This window comes from Motacilla alba, chromosome Z (genome assembly GCF_015832195.1).
Source record: "Motacilla alba alba isolate MOTALB_02 chromosome Z, Motacilla_alba_V1.0_pri, whole genome shotgun sequence".
NCBI classification, from domain to species: Eukaryota; Metazoa; Chordata; class Aves; order Passeriformes; family Motacillidae; genus Motacilla; species Motacilla alba.
The window spans coordinates 9,715,485-9,739,070 of NC_052046.1; the positions used below are offsets into that span (position 1 = coordinate 9,715,485).

Consider the following 23,586-nt stretch of genomic DNA (forward strand, 5'->3'; position numbering starts at 1 on the left):
GCGGGGAACGCAGTGCCGGTGCTCCCTCCGCTCCCGGTGCTCCCGCCGCTCCCGGTGCTCCGCGTCCCTCTGCCGCCCCGCGCCTCGCCGCCGACACCCCGCCACCATGGAGGCCATCAAGAAGAAGATGCAGATGTTGAAATTGGACAAGGAGAATGCCATCGACCGCGCCGAGCAAGCGGAGGCTGATAAGAAGCAGGCGGAGGATCGCTGCAAGCAGGTGGGTCTCCCACGGGCTTCCCCGGCATTACCTGGGTACCCTCCACTCTAGGGGGGTCCAGCCCCAGGACCCTGTTCTTCTGGGAGTCCAGCCTGGGGACCCTCCACCCTGGGGTTGTCCAGTCCTGGAAACCCCATCCCACTGGGTGCCCAGCCCTGGGAATGCCATCCCACTGGATTGTCCAGCCTGGGGACACTGCACTCATTCTCTAGGATCACGCAATCCCCATACTGATCTCCCCACACTGGCTCTCCAGCCTGCAGTCCCCTGTCCCAAGCATGTCCTGGCCCAAGGACCTTGCCCCACTGGGTGTCCTGCTTGTGGATGCCAGCTCTAGGGACTGACAGCCCTTAAGACCTTCCCTCTCTGTGACTATGTCCCCAGGGACATCACCCCATGTGGATCCAGGATCCTCATGTTCCTCAGGAACCAACCCTTCAGTTTCTTTCCCTTGACGCCTTACGCTGGTCCCTCCAAACATGCCTTATCTCAGTGGGACACCCCAGTTCCACCTCCCTATCCCTGTGCCAGGGAGAACCCTGGAGACTGCGTACCCCCACCGCAATCACAGGGATGGGAACACAGATTGGTGTCCCGCAGAGCTGTATTCCCAAGTCAGGAGCACTCCAGTTCCCCTATACAGGGAAGGAGACCACCACCCCCTTACCTCCAGCAGGCTCAGGGATGACGGGGGTCCAGGAGACTGCTGTACACCAAGAGCCCCCCAAGGACCCATAGACCCAAAGCTGTCAGAGGACATGTCCATGTCCATATTTTCCTGCTGTGCCCTACGCAGGCTGGGTGTCCTCAGGAGGAGAATGGGAGGACAGATCCCCTTCCAGCCTTGCAGACACTGCCATCCCCTCTGAACCCCACTCTTTGTCCTTTCCCCAGCTGGAGGAGGAACAGCAGGGCCTGCAGAAGAAGCTGAAGGGCACTGAGGATGAGGTGGAGAAGTACTCCGAGTCTGTCAAGGAGGCCCAGGAGAAGCTGGAGCAGGCGGAGAAGAAAGCTACAGATGTAAGTAGGCACACCAGCAGCTCCTCCCCTGCACAGGCTCTGGACCTCGGGGGGGTTAAAGGAAGAGGGGGCCCTTATATGGAAAGCGTCCGAGGGGAAGACTGTCAGGATCCCATTCCTTCGATGTTGACACTGAACCGGGCTGATGGGTCCTGTGTGGGGTGGGGGGGCAGGCCAGCTGTGGTGAGCAGCTCTGGTTGCTGGTCCTGTCTTGAACTTTGTGGGTAGCCTACAGCCTGGCTCCCCAAAGCTAACGGGGACAAGTGTCCCAAGCTGTGCCACAAGTCCCCAGGCACACACCTCCTCAATGCTCATAGGAAAAACTGTGGTGCTTGCTAAACTGTGGCAGATCAGAGAAACAAAAATCTCTTGCTGTGGTTAGCTGCTGAGTGCTGGCTGCAAGGAAGAATGCTTGGGGTGTATGGAAGGGGATTTGGGTGGATTTGGGGTCCAGTGTGCTACTTCGTACCCTGAGAAGGGCAAGGCCAGGAAGAGTTTTATTTAGTGCCATGACTGATGTTTCTCCTGGGAAATAGATCCCTCTGGGGAGATGTTAGGAAGGTGTTGAAATTGGCTTGTGCCTGGCCAGGATGAAGGGTGGAACAGCTGTGTGCAGCCATGGGGCCGCTTGGGAATGGGGTATAACGACCTGTGGTGCCACACAGGGTATTTGACACCCTATAAATAAATACTCCTTTTGATAGCCAGCCCCTCTTTGATGAAAACCAACCCTGGAAATTAGAGGAGAAGCTAAAGGAGAGCGGTCTGGAGCACAGCCAGCAGGGCATGGCCAGGCTTTTCAGGATTGAGAACAAAAAATTCAATCCCAGCTGGTTTATGGAGCTAAATGGGGGAGATGCGTCAAATCTCTGAGGCTGCCGCCAAGGACAGGGGTGAGCGGACAAGGACGAGCAATGGCAACACCAGTCCTGTGGCAGCCCAGAGTGCCTGGGCAGCAGCCAGGGCTCTCCTCAGACCTCTTTGCTGGTCCTACAGATGACTCCCCCTTAAAACATTGAGAATCCTCTGGAAGGGCACATTCAACCTAGCATGGGGCAGGCATGTCAAGCTGGGCAAGGTGGCTGCTGCGTGCAGTGGGGTTCACACTGATCTCATTGGTTCTGTGCTGGTATGGGACAGGGCAAACTCGGTGTGGCTGAGAGTGGATGTGACGTTCCCAGTGCAGGGCTCAGAGGAAGGGGCAAACAGAGGTACTGAGGAGATGTCAGCTGTGGGGTGCGGAGTGGTTTGCTGCTGGCAGTGGGCTGTGTGACACCATGGGCAGGGAGGGTGTTTCCCTGATCTTGGTCCACAGCAATTTGGCAAAATCTGTGGGCTTCAGCATGGAGAGTCCCATACCAGAAGATACAGTGGATGGGAGCCACCGGGAAAGGGCCAGAGCAGGAGCCATGGTGAAGGAGCCGAGTCAGGCTGTCGGTTGGCTGCATCAAGGCTAAGGCTCCATCCATCACCAGCACAGCCCTTCCAGGTCCACGCCAAAGCCTGGATGGGCTGCGCCTTGTGTGGGGCTCTGGGAGTCACCCCTCCGCGCCAGGGACCTGAATGTGCTGACAGCTCTAAGTGCCAGGGCTGGTGTCACCTCCCCGCTGCTGCGAGGTGCAGCACAGCTCCTGCTCCCAGCAGAGGAAGCGCTGGGTGGACCCCCAGAGCACACTCACCCCAGGCAGCCCCGTGTCCTCCCTGGCTGCCAGGACAGGGGGTGCCTGTGAGCACAGTGCGTCCCAATTCCTCAGACGGCTCAGGCTCATACCAGCAATCCAGGCAGCCTCCTGCTCTTGGCAAAAATGTCATTGCCTTAAAAGAATAAACACCCCCCTCAGTATGGCCCTGCCCTGCTGCTGGCGTTGGACGGTGGGGCAGGAAAGCCTTGGGGACTGCACTAAAGAGTGCAAATTTGTTGCCCGAGGCACTTGAAGAGGTGTCAGCTAGTGCACAGAGCAGGGAATGCCTGACTCTTGATTAGCTACTCCACAGAGCTTCCCAGCAGCTCTGTGAGCCCACTGTGGTCCTAGAACGTCTTGTCACCAGGAGGGACAGCCCATGCTGCCCAGGTCAGGATGGGCAAGGGCTGCTGGAAACGGTGCAGCTGGGACAAGAGGTTTAGGCCAGAAGAGCCCTCTCCACCACCTCACATCCCCAGCACTGGCCTGTCCCCAGCCACCCCGGAGGGGCCTTAGGGAAATTCTGCCGTTCCCAGGCCATGATCCCAAAAGCTTCACCCGTGTTCCCGCCCCAGCTGCTTTCCCCAGCCAAGACTTTGCTCTTATTTGGCGATTCCCTGAGCTGGTGGGAGGGAACTGGACTCTGCTGGGAAGTGACTGCATCTCGGGGTGGGGCCACTGCAGGAGGCACCTACCCTGGCTACTAGGGGATCAGGGTGGCTTGCCCCCTAACCTGTCCCCCTTCTGCCTGCAGCTGGCTCGTCCGTTCCCCACTGCTGCCAGGAGCCCTTGTTTCTGCTCTGGGCCCCCATGTCCTGGCTTGTGCGTTACTGACATTCAGGCCTCGGACTGGGAAGGGGCAGGACCAGCTAGGCCCACGGCCAAGACCAAGGCTGTGTGCTCCCACGGGACCCACAGTATCGCCTCTTCCGCTGCCTCTTGGCAAGGGGACACAGATCTGCAGGGTGCAGATAGCAGTGGGGCTGAGTCACCCCCAGGACCCCTGGCCCTGGAGCTGATGCCAGCCGGTGAGGTCAGCCTGGGAACTGGCATTCCTGGAGGCAGGTGTGAAGTGCAGCCAGGGAGCTGTCAGTACATCTTAAAGGAGGATTGAGTGCCAGCAGCTCCAGCTTCTGATGGATCAAGGCATGTGCCCCAGCCAGGATGGAGAGCCAGGAGCTGGAGGTTTGACCTCCCTCAAAGGGCACAGTCCCCAAGGCAGCAGGTGCCAGGGTCTCCATGGGCCCCATGAGTCACTGTGGGGCTTCGGGACAGGTCCTCGCATTGGGGAGCAGATGCCAAGGGTCTGAACATGATGGATGCTGGGCACCTGGATGCAGCCCAGGTACCCCGGGAGGATGCCAAGGAGCAGGCTCTGCTCATGCCTCTTCCTGACTTCCCATAACGAAAAAGTCCACAACCCTCCTTAGCTCTGCAGCAATGGCTGGGGAGGGCAGCACTTGGGGAGTACGCGTGGGTACACTTCTCCTGTGGCCATGGGGGCTCCAGAGGACAGGCTCCAGCGCTCACAGACTCCGTGGACTGCTGGAAAATACTCTATTTCCCTGGGGTCCTCCCCATTGCTCTGGGGGATTTCAGTGTGACTGTGCACCCCTGCCTGGGGGGCAACATGCATCCTGGGCACGGAGAGACGTGCGTGCCCTGCCTTGGGGCCACTGTGTGTCCTCTCTGGGGTACCATGTACCCTTTCAGAGGACCATGCATCCGCCTGGAACCAGGCTGACCCAGGGTGGGGGCACACTGTGCCCTGCCCAGAAGCAACTGTGCATCTTGCCTCGGCGGGGATGTAGAGACAGTGACCAGAGCCTGAGGAGAACCACGCACCCTGCCCGGTGGCACCCCCTGTCCTGCTTGGGATGAGGGGCACTGTGCATCCCTCCCGGCGTGGGAACTCTCTCCTGCCGTGGGTGAGCCTAGCTCGGGGGAGCGGCTGAGCAGGTCGGCCGGAGGGAGCAGGAGCAGGAGCAGCAGCAGGAGGAGGAGGAGGAGGAGGAGGAGCAGGAAGGGATGGAGGCAGGGCGGGCGGCGGGAGCGGCCGCTGCCTGAGCGCTTCCTGCCCGAGCCGGGCGGATCCCACAAAGGGCTCGGCGGTGTGGCCTCCCCGCCGGCAGCCCCCGCCATGGCCAGCGCCAGCTCCATCGATGCCGTCAAGAAGAAGATCCAAAGCCTGCAGCAGGTGGCCGACGAGGCGGAGGAGCGCGCCGAGCACCTGCAGCGGGAGGCCGATGCCGAGCGGCAGGCCCGGGAGCGGGTAAGGGCCGCTGGAATGGGAAGAGGGAGGGCGGGGGGCACCCCTGCAGCTCCTCGGGATCCCCCACCGGCTCCGGCCCCGCTGCCGGCATCGCTTCCGGCGGGCCGGCCCCGGCCCCCTTGAGCCCCGGTAGCCGGGCTGGCTGCCGCCGGGGCGCAGGAGCGCCGGGAGGTTCCCGGGGAGCCGCGGGGAGCTGCCACCAGCTGGCGAGAGCCCCGGGGCAGGGAGCTCGGGGCCGTCCCTGCCGGCGGGCGGCCTCCGCCGGCCGCCTCCCTCCTCCGTCGGTCTGGCGAGAGAAGATGCTGCGTGCAGCGGCGTTCCCCAGGGCTTCCCGGCTGGCCGGGCGCTGGCAGCGGGCAGCGGCCAGCCCTGCCTTGGGGATCGGGTGCCTCCTGGGAGCGGATCTCTTCTCTCGGAGGCCGGCGTGCACAGCTCAGAATCCCACGCCCAGGCTCTTGTCTGGCTTCCAGCGTTCTCTGCCGTTCGGGCCGCAGAGCTCCAGCCTGTCCCTTCGTGGGGACAAGCCACCCCTTCACGCTGCCTCAGGCCAAAATTTCCATTTTGGCAGCGGGATGGTATGCCCAAGCTGCAACTTTTTCCTGGTTTGTCTTTGTAGTTGTTGGAGCTTTCTGTTTTCTTCCATTCTTTCTTTTTCCTATGCCCACTCATTCAACATTCTCACCATATCAGGAGCGGCAGAGCTGGGTGCGGTACCCGGGTTGTTGTCACTTGGGCTGTGTGCGGAGGAAATGGCCCCTTCCTGCAGCCTCAGATCGGGTTCCCTGGTCACTGGGAGCTGCCGGGAGAGCTCATGTTCCCAAGTGTCCATCCGGGCAGCTCTGACCCACTTCGGGGGTGATTCCCTGGGAAAAAAAATCTACCGACGCAGTGAGGCTGATGGTGCAGGCAGAGCATTGCCCTGTGGGCGCCAGCTCCAGTTCCCCGTTGGACAGTCTGGCGAGGGACAAGGTCTCTGAGTGTCTGTAGAAAGGGTGGTCATGGGGCGGAGGCGGCTGTGGGGCTGGCAGCTGTGGGGCTGGCAGCCGCCCCAAAGAGGTGCTGGCTGCGCCTGTCCCCACCCTGCCAACTCTCCACAGGGGATTGCGGGCCATGCAGGGTGACAGTCCCTTGCTGCTCCCATAGTCCCTGTGCTTGGCTAGCATTGCCTGGGGCATTCCCAGTGCTGGAGCATGAGGCTGGCTGTGTCCAGGCATTGCAGCCAGCCAGTCCTGCTGCAGCCTGTGAATAAGCAGGAGCCTCTGTCTCCTGGGTTGGTGTGTGGAGCTGCTCCTCACAGTGAGGTCTTATTGCCACCCGTCCCTTGATATTTGGGGGTTTGTCTTCCTCGCACCCTCCTAGTGGGAAGCAGGGCTGAGAGCTGCTGAGGCAGCATTTCCTGACTGTGGAGATGGAGCAGGAGGCCTTTACCAAATGGAAAGAGTGCAAGGCCAGGCGTCAACAGGCTGGCGGAGGGCCAGGGCCACTGCTCCTGGCCAGCCCCAGCTCCCAGCCCTGTGTGTGGGGAGCCTGGGAAAGGGAGGGCTCTGGTCCTGCCAGCCTCATCTTGGCCAGGCGCCAGCCTGCCGAGGGCGACTCGCTCCACTGCCCCCGGCACTGAGCTGTACATCAGCTGGGGGGGCTCCGTGCTTGGCTTCAGGCTGTCCTGTTGCACAGGGCCCTGGGGGTTCCTGCAGGAGAAGCTCCCGGCTCACTCCACCGCCTCTGTAAACAGGAAATCCACAAGCAGCTCCGATCTCCTTTTCGGGAGCGAAGCTGCACAGGGCATTCCTCCCCCTTTACTCACTGCTCTGCAAACCCCAAATACCATCCCCGTGACGGCATGGCTGCAATGGCCACCCTGCCCCAGCGAACGTGCCCTGTCCCCCTCCAGGGCAGGAGCTGGAAGTGTGAGGACATGGTGGGGCTGCACATGGCAAGGTTGGGAGAAGCCAGCATCAAACAGCCACTAGGGATGGAGATAACCCTATAGAGAGGCGAGGGAATGCATGGTCAGGCATGCCATTCCAGTGAACATGGGCTTGTTGCACAGTGCCAAGGAGCGTTCTGTATGGTAAATAAGAGTAATCATTGAAAATGCTTTTTCCAATATATGTATTTGGCATGGGATGACTGAGGCGTTTCTTTTCCCCCAGGCTGAAGCTGAAGTGGCTTCCCTCAACCGCCGTATCCAGCTGGTAGAGGAGGAGCTGGACCGCGCCCAGGAGCGTCTGGCCACTGCCCTGCAGAAGCTGGAGGAAGCTGAGAAGGCCGCTGATGAGAGCGAGAGGTGGGATAGAAAGGGACAGTGGGAGTGGTATCAGGTCACCATGGATTGCAGACAGCCCCCTTAGTTTTGCAGTGGGGTCCCTCTGAGGTGACCTTACTGGGGTTTCTGTTCACTTTCCTGCAGACTTCAAAGGGAGAGAGCAAAGCCACAATGCAAAGAAGTCCCCCAAATACAGACACTCTTATCCAGAGCACACATAAAATCCTGAAAAATTTTATCTGGTATTTATACAAGCACCAGACTGCAACCAAAGCCAGAGGATGATATGAGCATGTTTCATTTCCCAGAGCAGCTTTAGATGCTCAAGGACAAAATAAGAGCCCAAGAGGAAACCTCTGTGCTAGTAACTAAGGTCAGATTTGAGGACAGGACATTCAAAAAGACTTCTAGAGGGTGTATGTTGCCCCATCCTCAGGGCAAGTAGGTTTCCCAGACTGAAGCTGTGCAGGCAAGGGCTCTCAGGTTTTATGGGAGCACCCAGCATGTCACAGCGTTCCTGGCAGTTTTGTGAGCTCCTCCCTCCACTGGCAAAGATCAGTTTGAGCAACAGCATCTGAGTGAGAGGAGAAGAGTCTCCAGGAGCTCCTTCTGTGGGAGTTTGGTAATCCCCTGTTTGCGAGCATCACCCTGAATATGAAAAGCTTTGCCACAGGATGTTTTCCGATATTTCCTAAGGGCTTCCAGCCTGTCAGGCTGTTTTAGTGAGGGTTGCGGCTGGCTCATCCTGGGCTAGACACCTTTTTCCCCCAAACATGGGTTCAGAACCCGCCTGCTTGAGTGGCCCCATAGCCATACCTCACTCTGGAACATAACCCCGGGGCCAGCTCCACTGTAACTCTGCACAGGAGCATTTTTGGGGTACTGGTGGTGTGATCCTACTGCGTGCCATCCTTCCCAAGCAATGTCCTGTGTCTCTGAAGCTAGAGGGTGGTGTGGTTAGGGTACAGGATGTGCAGATGGGCAGGCAGGATGTGCAGATGACACCTTGACCCACAAGCAGTAAAATCTCCTGGCCTGTTCTTTCCTCAGAGGCATGAAGGTCATCGAAAACAGGGCCATGAAAGATGAAGAGAAGATGGAACTCCAGGAAATGCAGCTGAAGGAGGCGAAACACATAGCAGAGGAGGCTGACCGCAAATATGAGGAGGTGTGTACCCCATTCCCCAGTCCTGACACCCTGGCAGCCCCCAGAGCCATCTCCTTATAGCCCTATGCCCCCAGCTGGGGCAAGCACAGAGTCATGGGTCTCTTGCCATCAACAGGTTGCCCGCAAGCTGGTCGTTCTTGAGGGAGAGCTGGAGCGCTCAGAGGAGAGGGCAGAGGTTGCGGAGAGGTGAGTGGGGCTCCTGGTGGGCAGCATGCAGGGGTCCCACACAGCCCTTGTCCCAAATCCCTGGCAGACATGGGGATGTCTGTCCCTGGAAGCAGCAGGGTCTGTCATTGGGATGGTCTTTGGGACTGCAGGCTGGGGATAGGGGTGTGCCAACCCACTGGCATCATATCCTTGACCCTGTTCTCTGCTGTCCCCCTCCCGGGGTGCCCCTCTTCCACCCCAGCCGAGTGAGACAGTTGGAAGAAGAGCTGCGGACCATGGACCAGTCTCTCAAATCCCTCATTGCCTCAGAGGAAGAGGTACTGGGGCAGGGGCGCGGGGCGATGTGCAGCAGCCCCCTCTCTCTGTCGCTGTCTCTCGAACCATGCGAGCCACCTCTCTCCTTTCTGCACCACTGCCTCCAGCACCAGCCTCCCCTCGCCCCCCCTCCAGCAGGTGCAGGCCGGGCACGCTCCTCCATCCCTCCATCCCTGCTTCCCAGGTGGGGCCAGCGAGAGCTTGGCTGGTGGTGATGCACGAGGTATCTGTGCAAGGAAGCACAAGGAAAGGATGAACAGATGCGTCCTGGCAGCTCCTGCTCGCAGTGGCTCTGCTCCCGGTCCACCTGCACTGAGTTTTCTCCTTTCTCAACTTGTTTTCTCTCTTTCTTTCCTGCTACCCCGTGCCTGTTCTTTCTGCTCCTGCCTCTCTCCTGCCCTCTGGCCCCACTCCCCCCCTCCTGCCGGCCCTGCTTGGGATGTAGTAAATGTGGTGACCTAGAGGAGGAGCTGAAAATTGTCACCAACAACTTGAAGTCCCTGGAGGCCCAGGCTGACAAGGTAGGACCCAGGGAGGCTGCTAGGGTTGGGAAGGATGTGTGGGGTCTGGGAATGCTGCAGTCTCCTGCTGGGGTGAAGGACAGCTGGAGGCATGCTTTGGGACTCACAGGTGCTTGTCTCTGTCTCTGCAGTATTCCACCAAGGAGGATAAGTACGAGGAGGAAATCAAGCTTCTAGGGGAAAAGCTGAAGGAGGTAAGGGTTGTAGGGCTGCCACAGAATCGGTGCTTGCCATCCTGAATGGGTTTTGACCTCATTATGCCTATGTCCTCTCATGGTTTCCTAAACTGCAGCCCAGCATCATAGCAGGTACCTGGGTCTGGGATGACTTTAATTAGTCTGTTCCGGTTTAGGGTGTGAGGATTCATGGAGCCTTAGTCACTTCTTGTCCCTTGCCTTTCCCATGGGAGGGCTTCTCGAGGAGAGTACCAGAGATGCAAATGGTGCAGGTTTGGAGTGCAGCGTAGCCTGCACCACTCGTTGTGTCCTGCAGCTCACCCTTTCCCCACTGTGCTTCCCACAGGCTGAGACCCGGGCGGAGTTTGCCGAGAGGTCTGTGGCAAAGCTGGAGAAAACCATTGATGACCTAGAAGGTAAAATGTCCCCACCAGCCCTGTGTCCTTCTTTCCTGGGGTAGCACTGGACACACCATGCCCCTGGTGGGGCTGGACAGTGCTTGGCCAGAGGGAGGGGTGGTCAGGAGTTCTGGGAGCAGAGCGGCTGGATGCTGCGGCATCTGGTGTGGGAGCACAGAGCTCCTGGGGTCTGGGCCCTGCCCTCGGGTAGGCAATAGGGTCACATCCATGCTGCCTGTGCCCGCACACCCCTGCTGCCCTCTGCCCGCTTCTCACAGCCACTCTCTCCACCTTGTGTCCTCCACTCTATTCCACCATCTGCTCCCTGCCTGCCCTCACCTGCAGATGAAGTGTATGCGCAGAAGATGAAGTACAAAGCCATCAGCGAGGAGCTGGACAATGCACTTAATGACATCACCTCTCTCTGAGCCCCACGCTGGGCACCAGCACTGCACCTGCTCCCTGCCTGTCTCTCCCCAGCTCCGCTGTTTGCCTGCCTGGCCATCCCACCTCTCTCCCTACCCTCTTTGTCCTCCTCTGTCCTACCTAGCCTGTGCCTGTCCATCAGCTCCTTTGGGACAGGAGCTGACCCGGGGTGTTCCCGCTGTACCCCTCTTTGGGGAGACAAGGTGTAGGTGCTTAGAGCTGTTTGTTCAGGGCAGGAGAGCAGCCCCACATACTGACTGGACAGTGTAGTTGTAGGCCCATGCCACAGCATTGCCCTGGGGATCAGGACTGTGCCCAGAAGCCCTTTGTTCCAGCAGCTCCCTCCTTGGCTCCCCAGCAGCAGAAGCACTGGGGACCCTGCAGCTCCAGGGCTGGGGGGCATTTTTCCCCCCATATACTTCCAGCAAAGTCCCCTGGTGCTGCTTGCTGGCCCCAGCATGGGGATGACCTGCATTGGGGAAGCGGCACCTCCACTGCCAAAGCTCAGGCCTGGGGGATAGAGGGTTGGATCCAACTGTGCAGACACCTTGTTCCCCGGCAGGCAGGCGACCCTTACTCCTCCCTCACCCTTCTGTCCTTTGCACATTGCTCTTCAGTTTGCATCTCATGACTTTTCTTTTGTGTTCTGTCCCTCTGGGTTAATGAGTTGATATCAATAAAATTTTAACATTGGTTTCTCCTTTGTTTTCTTCATGCCACTCTATCCCTCATCTCCTGCCTGTCTCATGTGGGTGCTGTCAGCAGTGTGGTAGGAGGTGGTTGCAGGCAGCTCACAGCCACGGGCCCCCCAGGCTGACCACAGCTGAGACCCAAGAGGCTCCCACCCTGCCAGGCTGAGGGGGATGGGGCCATTGTGCTGACCCCAGCCACCCCCTGAGTCTCGTACGCAGCTTTCCCCATCTCATGCCATCTTCTCCATGAGTCTTTTGGTGTGAAATGTCAGGGTTAGACCTGGTCCTGTCCATTCCCTGTCTCTACTCTCAGACATCGCCTACAAGCAGCAATCTCATCCCTGTCATAGCTCCTTGCATCTCTTTCCTTTGGTGAAGAGGCTGGCGCTACCCTTCAGCAATGATCTCTTGTGATCTCTAAATTAGTCCTGATCCACCTCCTCCTTCCTCATCACCCTACCCTGTCCCAGAACCCAGTTTCCAAACTGATGGACCTACAGCCTTGTCCCTGCACAAAGACTGGCTGCCTCCTGCCAGTCCAGCTGTATCCCACCACCAGCTGGGTGGCTTGTGGTGTTTCCAGCAAAGGCTTTCAGAAATGCTGTCTCTTTTCACTAACTCACTTTTTTCTCTCTCTTTCCTGTGCTGCGTTGATGTCTCCATTTTCTCTAGAGCGCTCTCAGCAGGAGGCCGAGAAAAACCGTGTTCTCACTAACGAGCTGCGGGTCATCCTTACTGAACTTAACAACTGAGCTGCCCAGAGCTCCTGGCCCCGGCCCAGCCTCCCTGCCCCATTTTGGCCAGGCTGGCTCCAGGCTGGGAGCCCGTCCCCGCTGGGGTGAGGCAGGGTGTGAAGCCTTGCCTTATCCTCATAGGGGTAACTACCCTGATTGGGCAGGACAGGGCGCCCCTCTGGAGTTGATCAGTTTTTGTGGGAGAGATATGAAGGGTTTTGGGATGTCCTGGGATGCCCATGTAGTGATGGCTGTCCTCTGGCATCATCCTGGCTCTGCTGGGGAGGGATGCGGTGGTTTGTGTTGCTGCCTTCCTCCCCTTGTCCTGGGAGTCAGTGGCCAGCCTCTTCCTCCTCACTCTGGTCACCCCAAGTTGCGCAGGATGGATCCCCTTAGAAAGAGGTCCTTGGAGGGTGCTGGGAGGGCTGCAAAAAGAGCTGGGGATCCAGCAGCACCTGCTGCCCCAAACTTGGTACAGAGAAGAGGCTAGCAGGGCACACTGGGAGATAGGGTTGGGTGGACAGCAGTCTTGTTCCATCCCCATGCCTGAGGGAAGCAGGATGCCATTTGGAAGTGAACACCGGAGGGAGGCTGCCTTGGCAGAAGGCTGCCTGGCAGATCTTATCCTTCTAGCCTTGTTAGCTCTGCTCCTTATCTCTCTCGTGTCCTCTGCCCACTCTCCTGGGCTGTTAATGGGCTGCTTTCTCACTTCTTTTCTTCACGGAGCACTGCTGGGTCATGCAGCAGGCATTGGTTCTCCGCTTCTGCTGGTCAAGGGTTTGTGCACGTGCCCGCAGCTGGCCAGTGGTGATGCCCTGTGTCTGGCCAAATAATGGTACTCGCCAGCGGCACCTGTGCTGCAGAGTGCTCAGCCACGGGCAACGGGGCAACCTGGGAAGATGGAACTGCTGAAGAGTGGTAACTGCCTGTCCCAGTGACCAGCCTGACTGGCCTGGCTTCCCTGGCAGATCCCAGAGTGGCTGGACTCATCCCTGCCAGAAATAGGGCTACCTGTGTGGACTATGCTCCACAGGGGATGCCCCGTTTGACTGGGGGCTGTTGCTGTACTGAAATGTCCATCTGTGTGTGTGTGTGTGTGTGCTTGTGTGGTGTGCGTGGGTCCCGCTGCCCCTGGGTACATTTGGATTGTGTCTGTGTGCGTGGCTGGGTGTCCCTTGTATTCACAGAGAGCCTGGCCAGTGCCAAAGAGGAGAACGTGGGGATACACCAGGTCCTGGACCAGACCTTACTGGAGCTGAACAACCTCTGAGCTGCCCTCGCAAGCCCCTACCCCTTTTCCCTGCCCAACACATGCACCCCACTGGCATGCTCAGGATGCGGTCATCAGCTGAACTGCATCTTGGCCAAACCCACACCTCCATTGAGAAGGGAAGCTCAGCAGCCTTGCACTGTTGCTCAAGGGGATCTTGTTTGTGCACAGCCTAACTGGCTCTGTCCTGTCTTTATGTCCAAATATTAAAGCAGTTTGACAAGATGGATGGCTGTGTTTGTTCCTTTGGGCGGGTATAGACACTGGGAGAGGAGGCGTGGGTCTCCCTCCCCAGTTCATCCATGCAGGGTCTGCAGCATCTCTGTGGCTGTGGTGGGCTCAGAATGATAACCACATTGTTTGGACTGTGTTCCCTCATCTCCATCACTTCCTTGGAACACAGAGGAGACCTCCAGGTCTCAAGCTCAAACTCACCATCTCCTTCAAGTACACAGTGATAAACCATGTCACTGGTGTGTCCCCTTCCACAGTCTGCATGCTACTGGCTTGGCAGCTGGGGAAGCCACAAGGTTCTTGATGTCTCTATGGAAGGTTCATGTTTATGACAATGAGGAAACACACAAGCACATGATCATGCATGCACACATTATTAGTTGTCAGGGTCTTCTCCAGGTCTGGGATTAGCTGCTCACCTTTTGTACTAGTTGCAATTTCTTTTACCGGTGACTGAATGCCTGCCTGAGGGACAGCTGTAGAAGCCAGCAAATATTAATGCAGCAGACAAAGTGTTCAGGAAGTTTCTTTCTGGCTTGCTGTATTTTCTCCAACACAAATTGAAGAGCAGCCGGATGTGTCTCATTGCTGTTACCAAAATGGGCTGGATTTCCTGGGGATGCCCAAAGCCATTATCTAGTCCTGCCCTTCACTTCAGGCCCCTCCATGATGTGGACTAAGCCCTGTTGTCCCACACTACCCAGCGGATATCCCTCTAAAAGCACATCCACACACTGCCAGGAAACACACTTCATGCTGAACCCTTGTCAAGCCAGACCCAGCAAGAGCCTGACAGGGATAGCTTTTGTTATCTGCTTTCCTTTATTTGCTGTGCCTCTCGGGTCAGGAAAGGAGGATGCATCTCTTTCCTGTCCAGGTGCTGCTGGCCTCCCGCCCTCTCCGTGTCCCAGCAATTCTGTTTTGTGGTTCTAAGGCCTTCTGCAGCAGGGAAAAAAGCTCCCTGTGCATCTTCTTCAGTTCATCTCCCCAAGGTTACAAAGTCTGCTCTGAGCTGCAGCCTCCCACCCTGGGCCTGGAGGAGCTGGAGGGGAGAACAGTACATGGTATCTTGGACTGCTGAGCTGTTTTTGCACAAGGGCTGGAGCTCCTCCTCGGCCCGCCTTCCTCTTCTGCAGTGCATCAGCTGAGCCAATCTGTTGTTTAGTCAAAGCACCTTCCAGGCAGGGGGTTGTCTGGCTTCAAAAAGAGCCAGCGTGTAAAAGCACCTCTTCTCTGGAAGCCTGCACCCTGGACTGCAAACAAGCCTGCCCTGTGCCCTGGTCAGGGTGCGTCCCAGTGCCCAGCCTCTGGGCACCCTTCGCCTTCCTGCTGGGACAAAGAGCCCTTTCACACCCACTGTTTTTTCCCTATTAGCTGCTGCTGCCTCCTGGTTTGGACCACTCCACTTGACTTAACTCTTTACACCTCGCTGCAAGGGGCTTTTTATTCCTTTGAGCTGCCTGTGATTTGGCAGTGAGATCCTGATTGCTGTTCCTGGGTGATGCTCAGCTTGAGAAAGACATGAGCTATGTCATTGTTCAGAAAAGCTTTGCATTTCCTCCTTTCTTCCATCCATCTCCTTTCCCCTGTGGCCTCACTGAGAAATAGGTAGGCCAGGGAAAGCTCTGGGAGCATGAGGCACTGTGGAACTGCTGGCATGGGAGCATGTCTCCCCACAGGTGTCACAGCCCCATGCTGAGGACCAAAGTGCCTCTGCCCTCCTCCCTTCCTCTCTCTCCACCCTCCCGTGGAATTTCAACCTTTGCATTTCTTTATTTTGGCCTGGCAGACTGAAGATCTCCCCAGAGAGTTTCCAGCCCTGCTGTTGGTTGCTACCCTATTGATAGACCAGCACATTAACTTTCAGCAGCCTCTCACCTTTGCTCTCTGCTCCAGTTTTCTCATCTCTCCAGTGCCTCATTTCATCTCTGAATCCTTGCTGTTCATTGCCCTTGAACTACGTGGTGGAGTGGGAGGACCACACAAAGAGCATCTGAGATACTTTAATGAGACTTGTCAAGCTGTGCAGAGCCAGGCACAGACTACTGCCACCCCTCAGTCTCTCCCTGCATCTACAGCTTAAGACATCGGGGAGAGGGACAGAAAAACTGTGTTGCCAAATTGTGAGGGTTTTGCAAAGCCCTGGGGGATTTCAAAACAGGTCAGGCCCCCTAAAGCCAAGTGCCACATAAATCTCCCAGTCCCCAAATCCATACTACTGACTTGTCAAAGTCAGCAGAGGAAAAGGCAGCTGGAGGGAAGCATGGATGGCCATGACACGTGGCACCACTTCAATTCTGTATGAGCCTGCCCCATATGCAGTGCCTGGTGCTGTTCTGCCTGTGAAAGTGAAGTGTGCAGTACAGGAGGACATGTGGTCTCTGCTCATCTTGTTCAGGGGATCTGGGAGCAGCACTGGAGCATCTCTGTTGCAAGACAGGCCTACGACAGGGTGACAGGCAGAAAGGGGCTCTGGGGGACAATTTGTTGCACTGGTTTAGCAGTTGTTGGTGACAAGGTTGATTTATTGTCTTTCAGAGCAAAAGAAAATAAATAAAAACCCCTTGTTATCAGGGTTCTGTTATGCAATGCCTTTCTTGCAGGATGTCTTCTCTATGTTGATGTTTATTGTACTTGTGGATTGGGCTAGGATCATAATTTTGGTGAATTTCGTAATGTTACCTTAGAAGATGATAAAATTACTGGTTTGATTCTATCACGCTGGTCCATGCTTCAAGTGCTGGGCAGGTCCTGCTTTAGAATCACAGAATAGCTGGGGTCAGAAGGGATCTCTAAAGATCATTGCCATAATGAGGAGGGGCACTCTCAACTAAATCATGTTACCCACAGCCCCATCCAGCCTTAGCTTGAATGTTTCCATTGGTGATGGATGTGGTGACCACAAAGATCTGAGACCACTGTGGGCACCTTTGAACTTCTTCTGGTCATTGTCCTCCTCCTTGCTGCTGGAGCTCTCCTGCTCCCTGTAGCTGGCAGAGGCATGCTTCCTTCATCTGACCAGCCAGCAGCCCACAGTGACCAGGACCAGGGCAGATACAATACCTTAAAACAGTCATTGCTGCTGCACTGCAGAAAGGAGTGGGGCTTCCATGGCAGCCCTCGATCACCTGCAGCAGCCAAGTCATCTCATGATGCAGATATTCCTCACACACTTCTATCCTTTTGGCTGTGTCCATGTTGGCTTGGTCATAGTGCTGCAGTCTGGGCTGGATGGTCAGCAGAGCCAGGAAGAAAACAAGTCTTGGAGCCAAGGCCTGGTGGATGGAAAGGTTTGGGTGGGAGGCGGCAGTGGGCTGGGAGCACTCAGGATGTCCCCAAAGCCTCTTTGAGCACCTGCCACCACTGAGAGCCCTAAGCTCCTCTTCCAGCCCAAGCACAGTTCTGTGGCCTGTCCTGCCTCGAGGCGCTTGCGTTTCTTCTCATTAAAAACACCCTGGGCACTGCCCCCATCCCTAGCTAGCCCAGCATTCCTCTGCATGCACGATCACTGGTCACCAGAATCCAGGTGTGGTGGGGCTGCTGATGTCTCTGGTGACATCTCCTGCTGTGACCCATCCTCCCTGATGTTGAAGTCACCGGCGCCGCATCTTCCAGCTGGCAAGCCCCAGCCTTCATCTCCACCCCAGTGGGCCCTGGCCGTCCTCACCAAGCTCCCAGAGGCTCTCTAGGCCAAGTGGGCAGAACCCCTGGGGCTGTAACTGTAACACAGGGGATGCAAGTGGATGTCCCTGGCTTACAGAGTGAGATGTGACTTTCTCTGGGCCAGGTGGGCTGACTCTGGGCTGTTTTGCAAAAAGTTATGAAATCTTAGGCAGGGACAAAACTATTCCCCTCTCTCCTCCTCTGGGATATCTTGCGCTGGGGGCACGACTTGGCCTTGTAAATACTGGTGATCAAGCCAAATATCAGTCATGTCCCTGGAACAAGTGGAAAAGATCCTGTGATTCCCACTTCCAGCTACCAGCTTGCTGGCTGTGAGGACAAGCCCATGAGCCGGTGGGGATATGCCAGGACCCACATCTCACTGCTCCCCTGGGATTCCCCCGGTTCAGGAGAGCCCTCTGTACTCCACCTCGGAGTGCTCTGCTGTGAATTGTGCCTCTTACAAACAGGGACTGTTTTCCACGATGTACCAAAAACCTTCCCAGACCCCTCAAAAGCCTTCTCTGACCTTGCCACACGTGTGCCAAGACTGGCATGGGCGCAGTGTTTCTGCCGGGTCAGCAGAACTCTACACCCAGGGCTCCTGTCCAAAGTCTCCTGGAGGCAGGAAGGGTGTGTGTTGGGGCGTGGGTGCCTGTAAGTGGGAAGCACCCTGAAGTGCCTTTCCGTGTCAATCTCGTTGAAATGGGGTTGGACTGCAGGTCCCGAGCGGAGGGGACACAGAACCACTGAGGGTGACACAGCCTGCACACCTCGCCCAGCCTCTGCTCCTGGCGGGCCGCGCAGGGCCCCACTCTCGGGGTGGCCGTGAGGACGAGGCCAAGCTGCCCTGGGCGCAGGCTGCGTCCCCACAGGATCACGGGACACGCCAAGCTGGGAGGGACCCACGGGCACCATGGAGTCCAGCTCCTGCTCCTGCACAGGCCCCCCCAAGGCTCACACCGTACGCCGGAAAGCCTTCACCAGACGCTCCCCGAGCTCTGCCAGGGGGATGCTGCGACCCCTTCCCCGCTGGGGCCGTCCCGGCGCCCGACGCCTCCGCCCGGGCCTTTCCCGGCCTGGAACGCCTCCCGTGACTGACGGGCCCGGGCCCGCCCCGCGCGCCCGCCCCGGGACGCTGCTTCCGGCGGCGGCGGCGCGCGCACGTGTGACGTCATCGGCCCCGGAAGGGCGGCGGAGGGGGAAGGGGCCGCGGGGCCCGTCCGGTCCGAGCTCCGGGTCCGAGCCCGGTCCCGTGCCCCCGCTCCCGCCGAGATGACGCTCGCCGTCTTCTTCGGGTGCACCTTCATCGCCTTCGGGCCCGCCTTCGGCCTCTTCATCTTCACCATCGCCCGCGACCCGCTCCGCATCATCATCCTCATCGCCGGGTCAGTCCGCGATGGGGGCTCCGGTGCTGCCGGGCTGCCCGACCAGGAGCGGCTCCGGGAGCGGCGTGCGCGCGGCGGGGCGCTGGGACCGGCTCCGGTGCTGCTACCGGGACGATCGTGTGGGGGCACTGATTCTGCTGCTGGAGCTGGTCCCAGTTCGGATGTAATGGGCTGCTGGTCCCAGTGCCTCACCACGATCCTCTAGTCGGGACAGGGGAGCTGGTACCGGTGACGGTGCTGGTACGGTATGGGCGTGACAGGAGCGCTGGTACCACTATGGGTGTGACAGGGTGGTAGTGGCATCAGGGGTGTGACAGGCATGTGACTGGTGCTGGCTGCGGCACCGTCGTGGCTGCAGCAGGCACGCCAGGGCCCGTGCTGGTGCTGTTGTGGGCTCACTGGAGTCACCAGTACCTGTGCTGCTGCTGCTGCTTGCATGACAGGAGCACCAATATTGTTTGTCTTACTGTCACAGAACATTGTAGACATGAGAGCTCATACAGTACCAGTGGAGGGTTGGTAATGGTACTGGTGCGTGTGGGCAGCTGGGAAACTGGTTACCAGTACCACTGAGGGACCAGAAGGATGTGGTACTGGAATTGGTACTGGCATGGATATGAGTCTGGCACAGGTGCTGGTACTGCTGTGGGCACAACAGGGGCACTGGTGCTGGTTCTGGTGACCAGTGGGGCAGGTGTGCAGGCACAGCACAGCAGTGAGACCCACAGGCAGCACCTGCCCAGCTCCGGTACCAGAATGGCGCTGGTGCTGGTTGGAGAGTGGGCGAGGCTGGGGCACAGCTGCCAGTGCCAGTCCCAGCACAGCAGGGGCTCTGGCACAGCACCGGTGCCAGCAAGCTCTGTCTCTTACAGGGCTTTCTTCTGGCTGGTGTCACTGCTGCTCTCATCCCTCATCTGGTTTATCGCAGTGAAAGCCAGCGACCCCCAGGATGAGCGGCTGCAGAAGGGGCTCCTGATTTTTGGGGTGATGTTCTCTGTGCTGCTGCAGGAGGCCTTCCGCTTCCTTTACTACAAGCTCCTCAGGTAATGGCATCTCCCCCACTGTGCCAGTGCTGCTGGATGCCCTTCCCAGCTGTGGTGGTGCCAGGTTTTGCCTGTGAGCCGCTGGACTGGGGGGAGTGTCAAGTGTGGCGGGAAGCTGCCTCAGTGGTTACCCTGAGCACGTGGGTGGCACCTGTTCCGGAGTGTTGACCTTAGTGGGTCTCAGGTGGTGGGGCACAGCAGCCCTGAGGTCTGGAGGATCTGGTGCCCTGACTGAGCAGCCCAGGTCACAGTCTCAGAGCAGCCTGGGCAGCCTCCAGCCTTCCTGATACCATTGTTTTGGAGCACAGGGATTTTTGCTGCCAGGGGAGCATGTGCTGCAACCTGTCCTGTGGATGGACAGATACTCTGCTGGGGCTGGGCAGGCAGGCACAGGGAGGTGTCCTTCATACTCCCTGGTCTTCCTGGGAGAATGCAGGGGGGGAGCCGTGTCGGCAGGCTCCCTGCGGCAGGGCAGGCAGAGGGTAGCAGAGCTCCAAGGAGCAGCCTCTGACATAAAGCCACTGTGTTTCCTTTGCCTTGCGGATCTCCGGTCCCAGGCACTGCTGTCCTCCCTAGGCTGAGGACCTGCCTGGCATCCTCCTCACTGTCACACCTCTAGTTGACACAAATTATGAAGCCTCTCCTCTCAGTTTCTCTCCCCATTGAATTTTTCTAACCCTTTGAGCTCTTCCTGCACCTCCTCCGTTGTTAGTCAACATCTTTAAGTGTGGAGATCAGGTACAGCCTCGCACGCCTGCAGTGGGGCTGCTTTCCATGTGGGGGTGCTGCTTGCCTTACACCCAAAGTCCTGCTCACACCAGTCCTGCTCTGCTGGGCTGGCTGGCACCCACATTCCTCTGTGGAAAATCTTTCTATGTGGCCTCACGTGATTTTCACATGCCTGGTTTTTCTGGTGGTACAGTCGCACGGACAATCTCCTTGGTGGGTGTTGCTCGGGGAGGGGGAGGTTGCCAGGAAGGTGGCATGGAGCAGAGTGAACACTGCATCGTGCCTCAGGAGGTGGCTTGGCTGTGCTGGGCTCCAGTGTGCTCTCACTCCACAGGAAGGCCATTGAAGGGCTGGTGGCCCTCAGTGAGGATGGCTGCTCCCCCATTTCCATTCAGCAAATGGCATATGGTGAGTGCTGTGCAGGGTGCAGAGCACCCTGACCATGGGGCAGGGCGCGAGGCTGGGCAGGGCTGAGGATGGTGCTGGGAGCAAAGGGAGATTTCTCATGCCGAAGCTTGCTCGGAGGTGTGTGGGGTGACCCTTGGGAGGTTCAGGGTTTAACAGTGTCCCTGTCCTGGCAGTGGCTGGCGTGGGCTTTGGTCTCATGAGCGGCGCCTTCTCCATGATCAATCTCCTGGCAGACGCGTTAGGGCCTGGCACTGTGGGCATCCATGGGGATTCACAGCTGTATTTCCTGACCTCAGGTGAGTAAATGGCACCCTTTGCTCTCATCTCTGCCCCACCTTAGAGGCAGCAGATGAGGTGCTGGAGTTTTCCCTCTTACATTGTCTTATCCATCCTGCACCCTTACCTACCTGAGACCCTTATAGCCTCGCTGTCACATATCTCAGTGGTAAGCCCTTCTTGCTGTTCCCTGTGACCCTCCCTGCTCTTCTTTCCATGTCTCCCACATGCAGAGTCTGACCCAGCACCTCCCAGTCCAGCCAAACTATTTCTCTACCCTCCCTTTACTGATTCATCTCCATCCCTTCGGCAAGTCTGCTGGCTAGGTCAAGTGGGTGATTCCCTGGTGACACCTCTGCTTCTTCCTGCAGCTTTTATGACCATGGTGCTGATTTTCCTTCACACCTTCTGGGGAATCCTCTTCTTTCATGGCTGCGAGCACCGGCGCTGGTGGGAGATCGCAGCAGTTGTTATCATGCATCTCACTGTTTCGGGGTTGGTGAGTAACTGGGACCAGGGCTCTGTGCGGGGACCTGTATTCAGAGTACTGGTCCCTGTGCTGGGAGGAAATAGCCTTTGGCCCTAGCAAAGGAGCTGGCCCTTCTCAAACCAAATCCTGGGGCTGGTGCCGCCTGTCCCACTCCCTTCACTGAGATGATGACACTGCCACACATCCTGTCCCTGTCCTCTCCTGCCTGCTCACCCTTCTCTCGTGCCTCTCTCTGCAGTCGTTTTGCAACCCCCTGTACGTGGGCAGCCTGGTGCCCTCCTACCTGCTGATGGCTGCTGCTGCTGCCTGGGCTTACCTACTCTCGGGGGGATCCGCGCAGAACCTGCGGCGCTTCCTGCTCTGTAAGTGCTGCTCCAGAAAGGGGGTGGGGGACACTTTGGGTCTCATGGGGTACCAGGACTGGTGCTGGGATGGTGAGAGGTTGTCCTAATGTCTCAAGCAAGGGCGTTATCCCCCTGTCTCCCAGAGTAGAGGAGCAGGTGGTTTTTGAGGCTGTGGTCAGGTTGTTGCCTCTCCTAGGGGAAGTGGGGTAGAGTTTGATGAAAACTCACCGTTTCTCTTCTTGGTTCCTGCAGGTTTACGGAGCGGAGCCAGCCCCCAGCCAGGATCCTGAGGCCCTGCAGGATGTTCCGGTCCCCAGTCACCCCTCCCCTCCCCTCCTATCCTGGCGGCAGGATCGGCCATCACCTTCTTTGCAATATCTTTTCTCCTGGACTGGGGGACCCTGGCCAGCCCTGGTGGGGCAGGCACTGGGGTCCAGCTGTGGCAGCCAGCCGACCAGTGTGGCTGAGACTGGCTCACTCCAACGCCCCTTTGGGAGTCCCCATAAAACACCTCAGTTTTGGGGGACCCAACTTTGCTGGCCCTGCTGTGAGCTCAGCCCCAATTAGCCTGCCTGTGACTGCTGGAGGCTTGAGCCCAAAGAAACCCATCGCTTCTCCCCCCGCTGCCACAGATGTGCTGCCCCCCATGCCAGGGCAGGGGGCCCGCATTGCCTCCTCGCTGCAGGGTGGAGGAAGGGGCTTTGCAAAGTGCTGCCGTGCCCTGCGTCGTGGCTGACTGCTGTAGTGCTCCTTTCTCCACCTCTCTGCCCAGTCCTGCTGCCCCAGGAGCCACAGCCCTGGCAGGGCTGAGCTGGCATCCTGGTGCAGCAGGATGGTGCTGGCAGACCCACGGGTACTGACACCATGCAGGATGGGAGGAGGAGAGGGAAAAAGACAGTATCCAAAGGACCCAGTGGGCATGGAGGGTGGTGGAGGGCTTGGGAGGAGATGCAATGCCACAGCTGTTGCCGGCACAGATTTGGGAGGGGGTTCAAGGGACCATTCCAATGGATCATTGCCCTCTCCTGTTCTTGGGGATTTTCAGGCGGGTACCAGCCCTGGTTCTGTGCCACAGGGCTGGGAGGGAGAAACTGCCATCGGGCTGAAAAGGCAGTTTTATCCACAGTGGGCTTTTATACCAATAAAATTAAGTACCACAGACAAGCAGAGTTCTGTGTGGCCAGCAGTGCTGCCCTTGTGGGGAGGGTACAAGCAGTGGTAACAATGGCTTGTGGTGGTGTGGCTGGAGGGGGATGGTCTGGTAGTTGCAGACCCTGTTTGCCTGCAGGCCTTGCTCCTGCTCTGTCCATCCTAACAGTGGCTGAGCTCTAATTTTACACCTTTGGGGTGGAGGCCGCTGGGGGCTGGAGATCGGCAGGTTCCTCTCCTCTCCCAGATAGGGCCAGTTTATTTCGGTTTTGTCATGGCCATAAAGCTCTCTGGGATTTGGCTGCAGCTCCACAGGAGCCATCATGAAAGGTGGGAGGTAGCCATGGGTCTAGGGTCGTCCTGGCTAATCTAGCTGTGATAAAGCCAGAGGTGAGCTGGGTGGGGGCTGTCCAGCAAGCAAGCGGTAGCTCTGCCACCTTCAGTTCTGCCTTTCTTCAGCTTTACCAAGCCACAGCTATGTTTTTCCAGTGCTTTGCACAAATAAGAGAAGGAAGAAGTCCCAGAGTGATGGAG

The 23,586-nt window shown here is 57.9% G+C and overlaps 2 protein-coding genes across 12 annotated transcripts; both read left to right on the forward strand.

Annotated features, from left to right (window-relative positions):
* On the forward strand, positions 1-13,553 carry TPM2 (tropomyosin 2). 11 transcript variants are annotated; one of them, XM_038124943.1, is made up of 9 exons: positions 1-220; positions 1,115-1,240; positions 7,348-7,481; positions 8,511-8,628; positions 8,744-8,814; positions 9,557-9,632; positions 9,764-9,826; positions 10,155-10,224; positions 11,997-13,237. In XM_038124943.1, exons 1-9 carry the CDS (start codon positions 107-109, stop codon positions 12,074-12,076), a joined length of 852 nt encoding a protein of 283 aa, XP_037980871.1. In that variant the 5' UTR covers positions 1-106; the 3' UTR covers positions 12,077-13,237. The 11 variants fall into 11 exon arrangements, with proteins under 11 accessions (XP_037980871.1, XP_037980870.1, XP_037980869.1 ...); XM_038124942.1 differs by lacking the exons at positions 9,557-9,632; positions 11,997-13,237 and adding exons at positions 9,038-9,113; positions 13,246-13,553 and having other exon boundaries at positions 2-220; XM_038124941.1 differs by lacking the exon at positions 11,997-13,237 and adding an exon at positions 13,246-13,553 and having other exon boundaries at positions 2-220.
* A 4,829-nt stretch (positions 13,554-18,382) lies between these two features.
* On the forward strand, positions 18,383-23,073 carry APH1A (aph-1 homolog A, gamma-secretase subunit). Its single transcript, XM_038125113.1, has 7 exons — positions 18,383-18,613; positions 19,486-19,656; positions 20,720-20,793; positions 20,967-21,089; positions 21,441-21,568; positions 21,798-21,921; positions 22,156-23,073. The coding sequence occupies exons 1-7, from the start codon at positions 18,501-18,503 to the stop codon at positions 22,191-22,193; spliced, it is 771 nt and encodes a 256-aa protein (XP_037981041.1). The 5' UTR covers positions 18,383-18,500; the 3' UTR covers positions 22,194-23,073.
* The last annotated feature ends 513 nt before the right edge of the window (positions 23,074-23,586 follow it).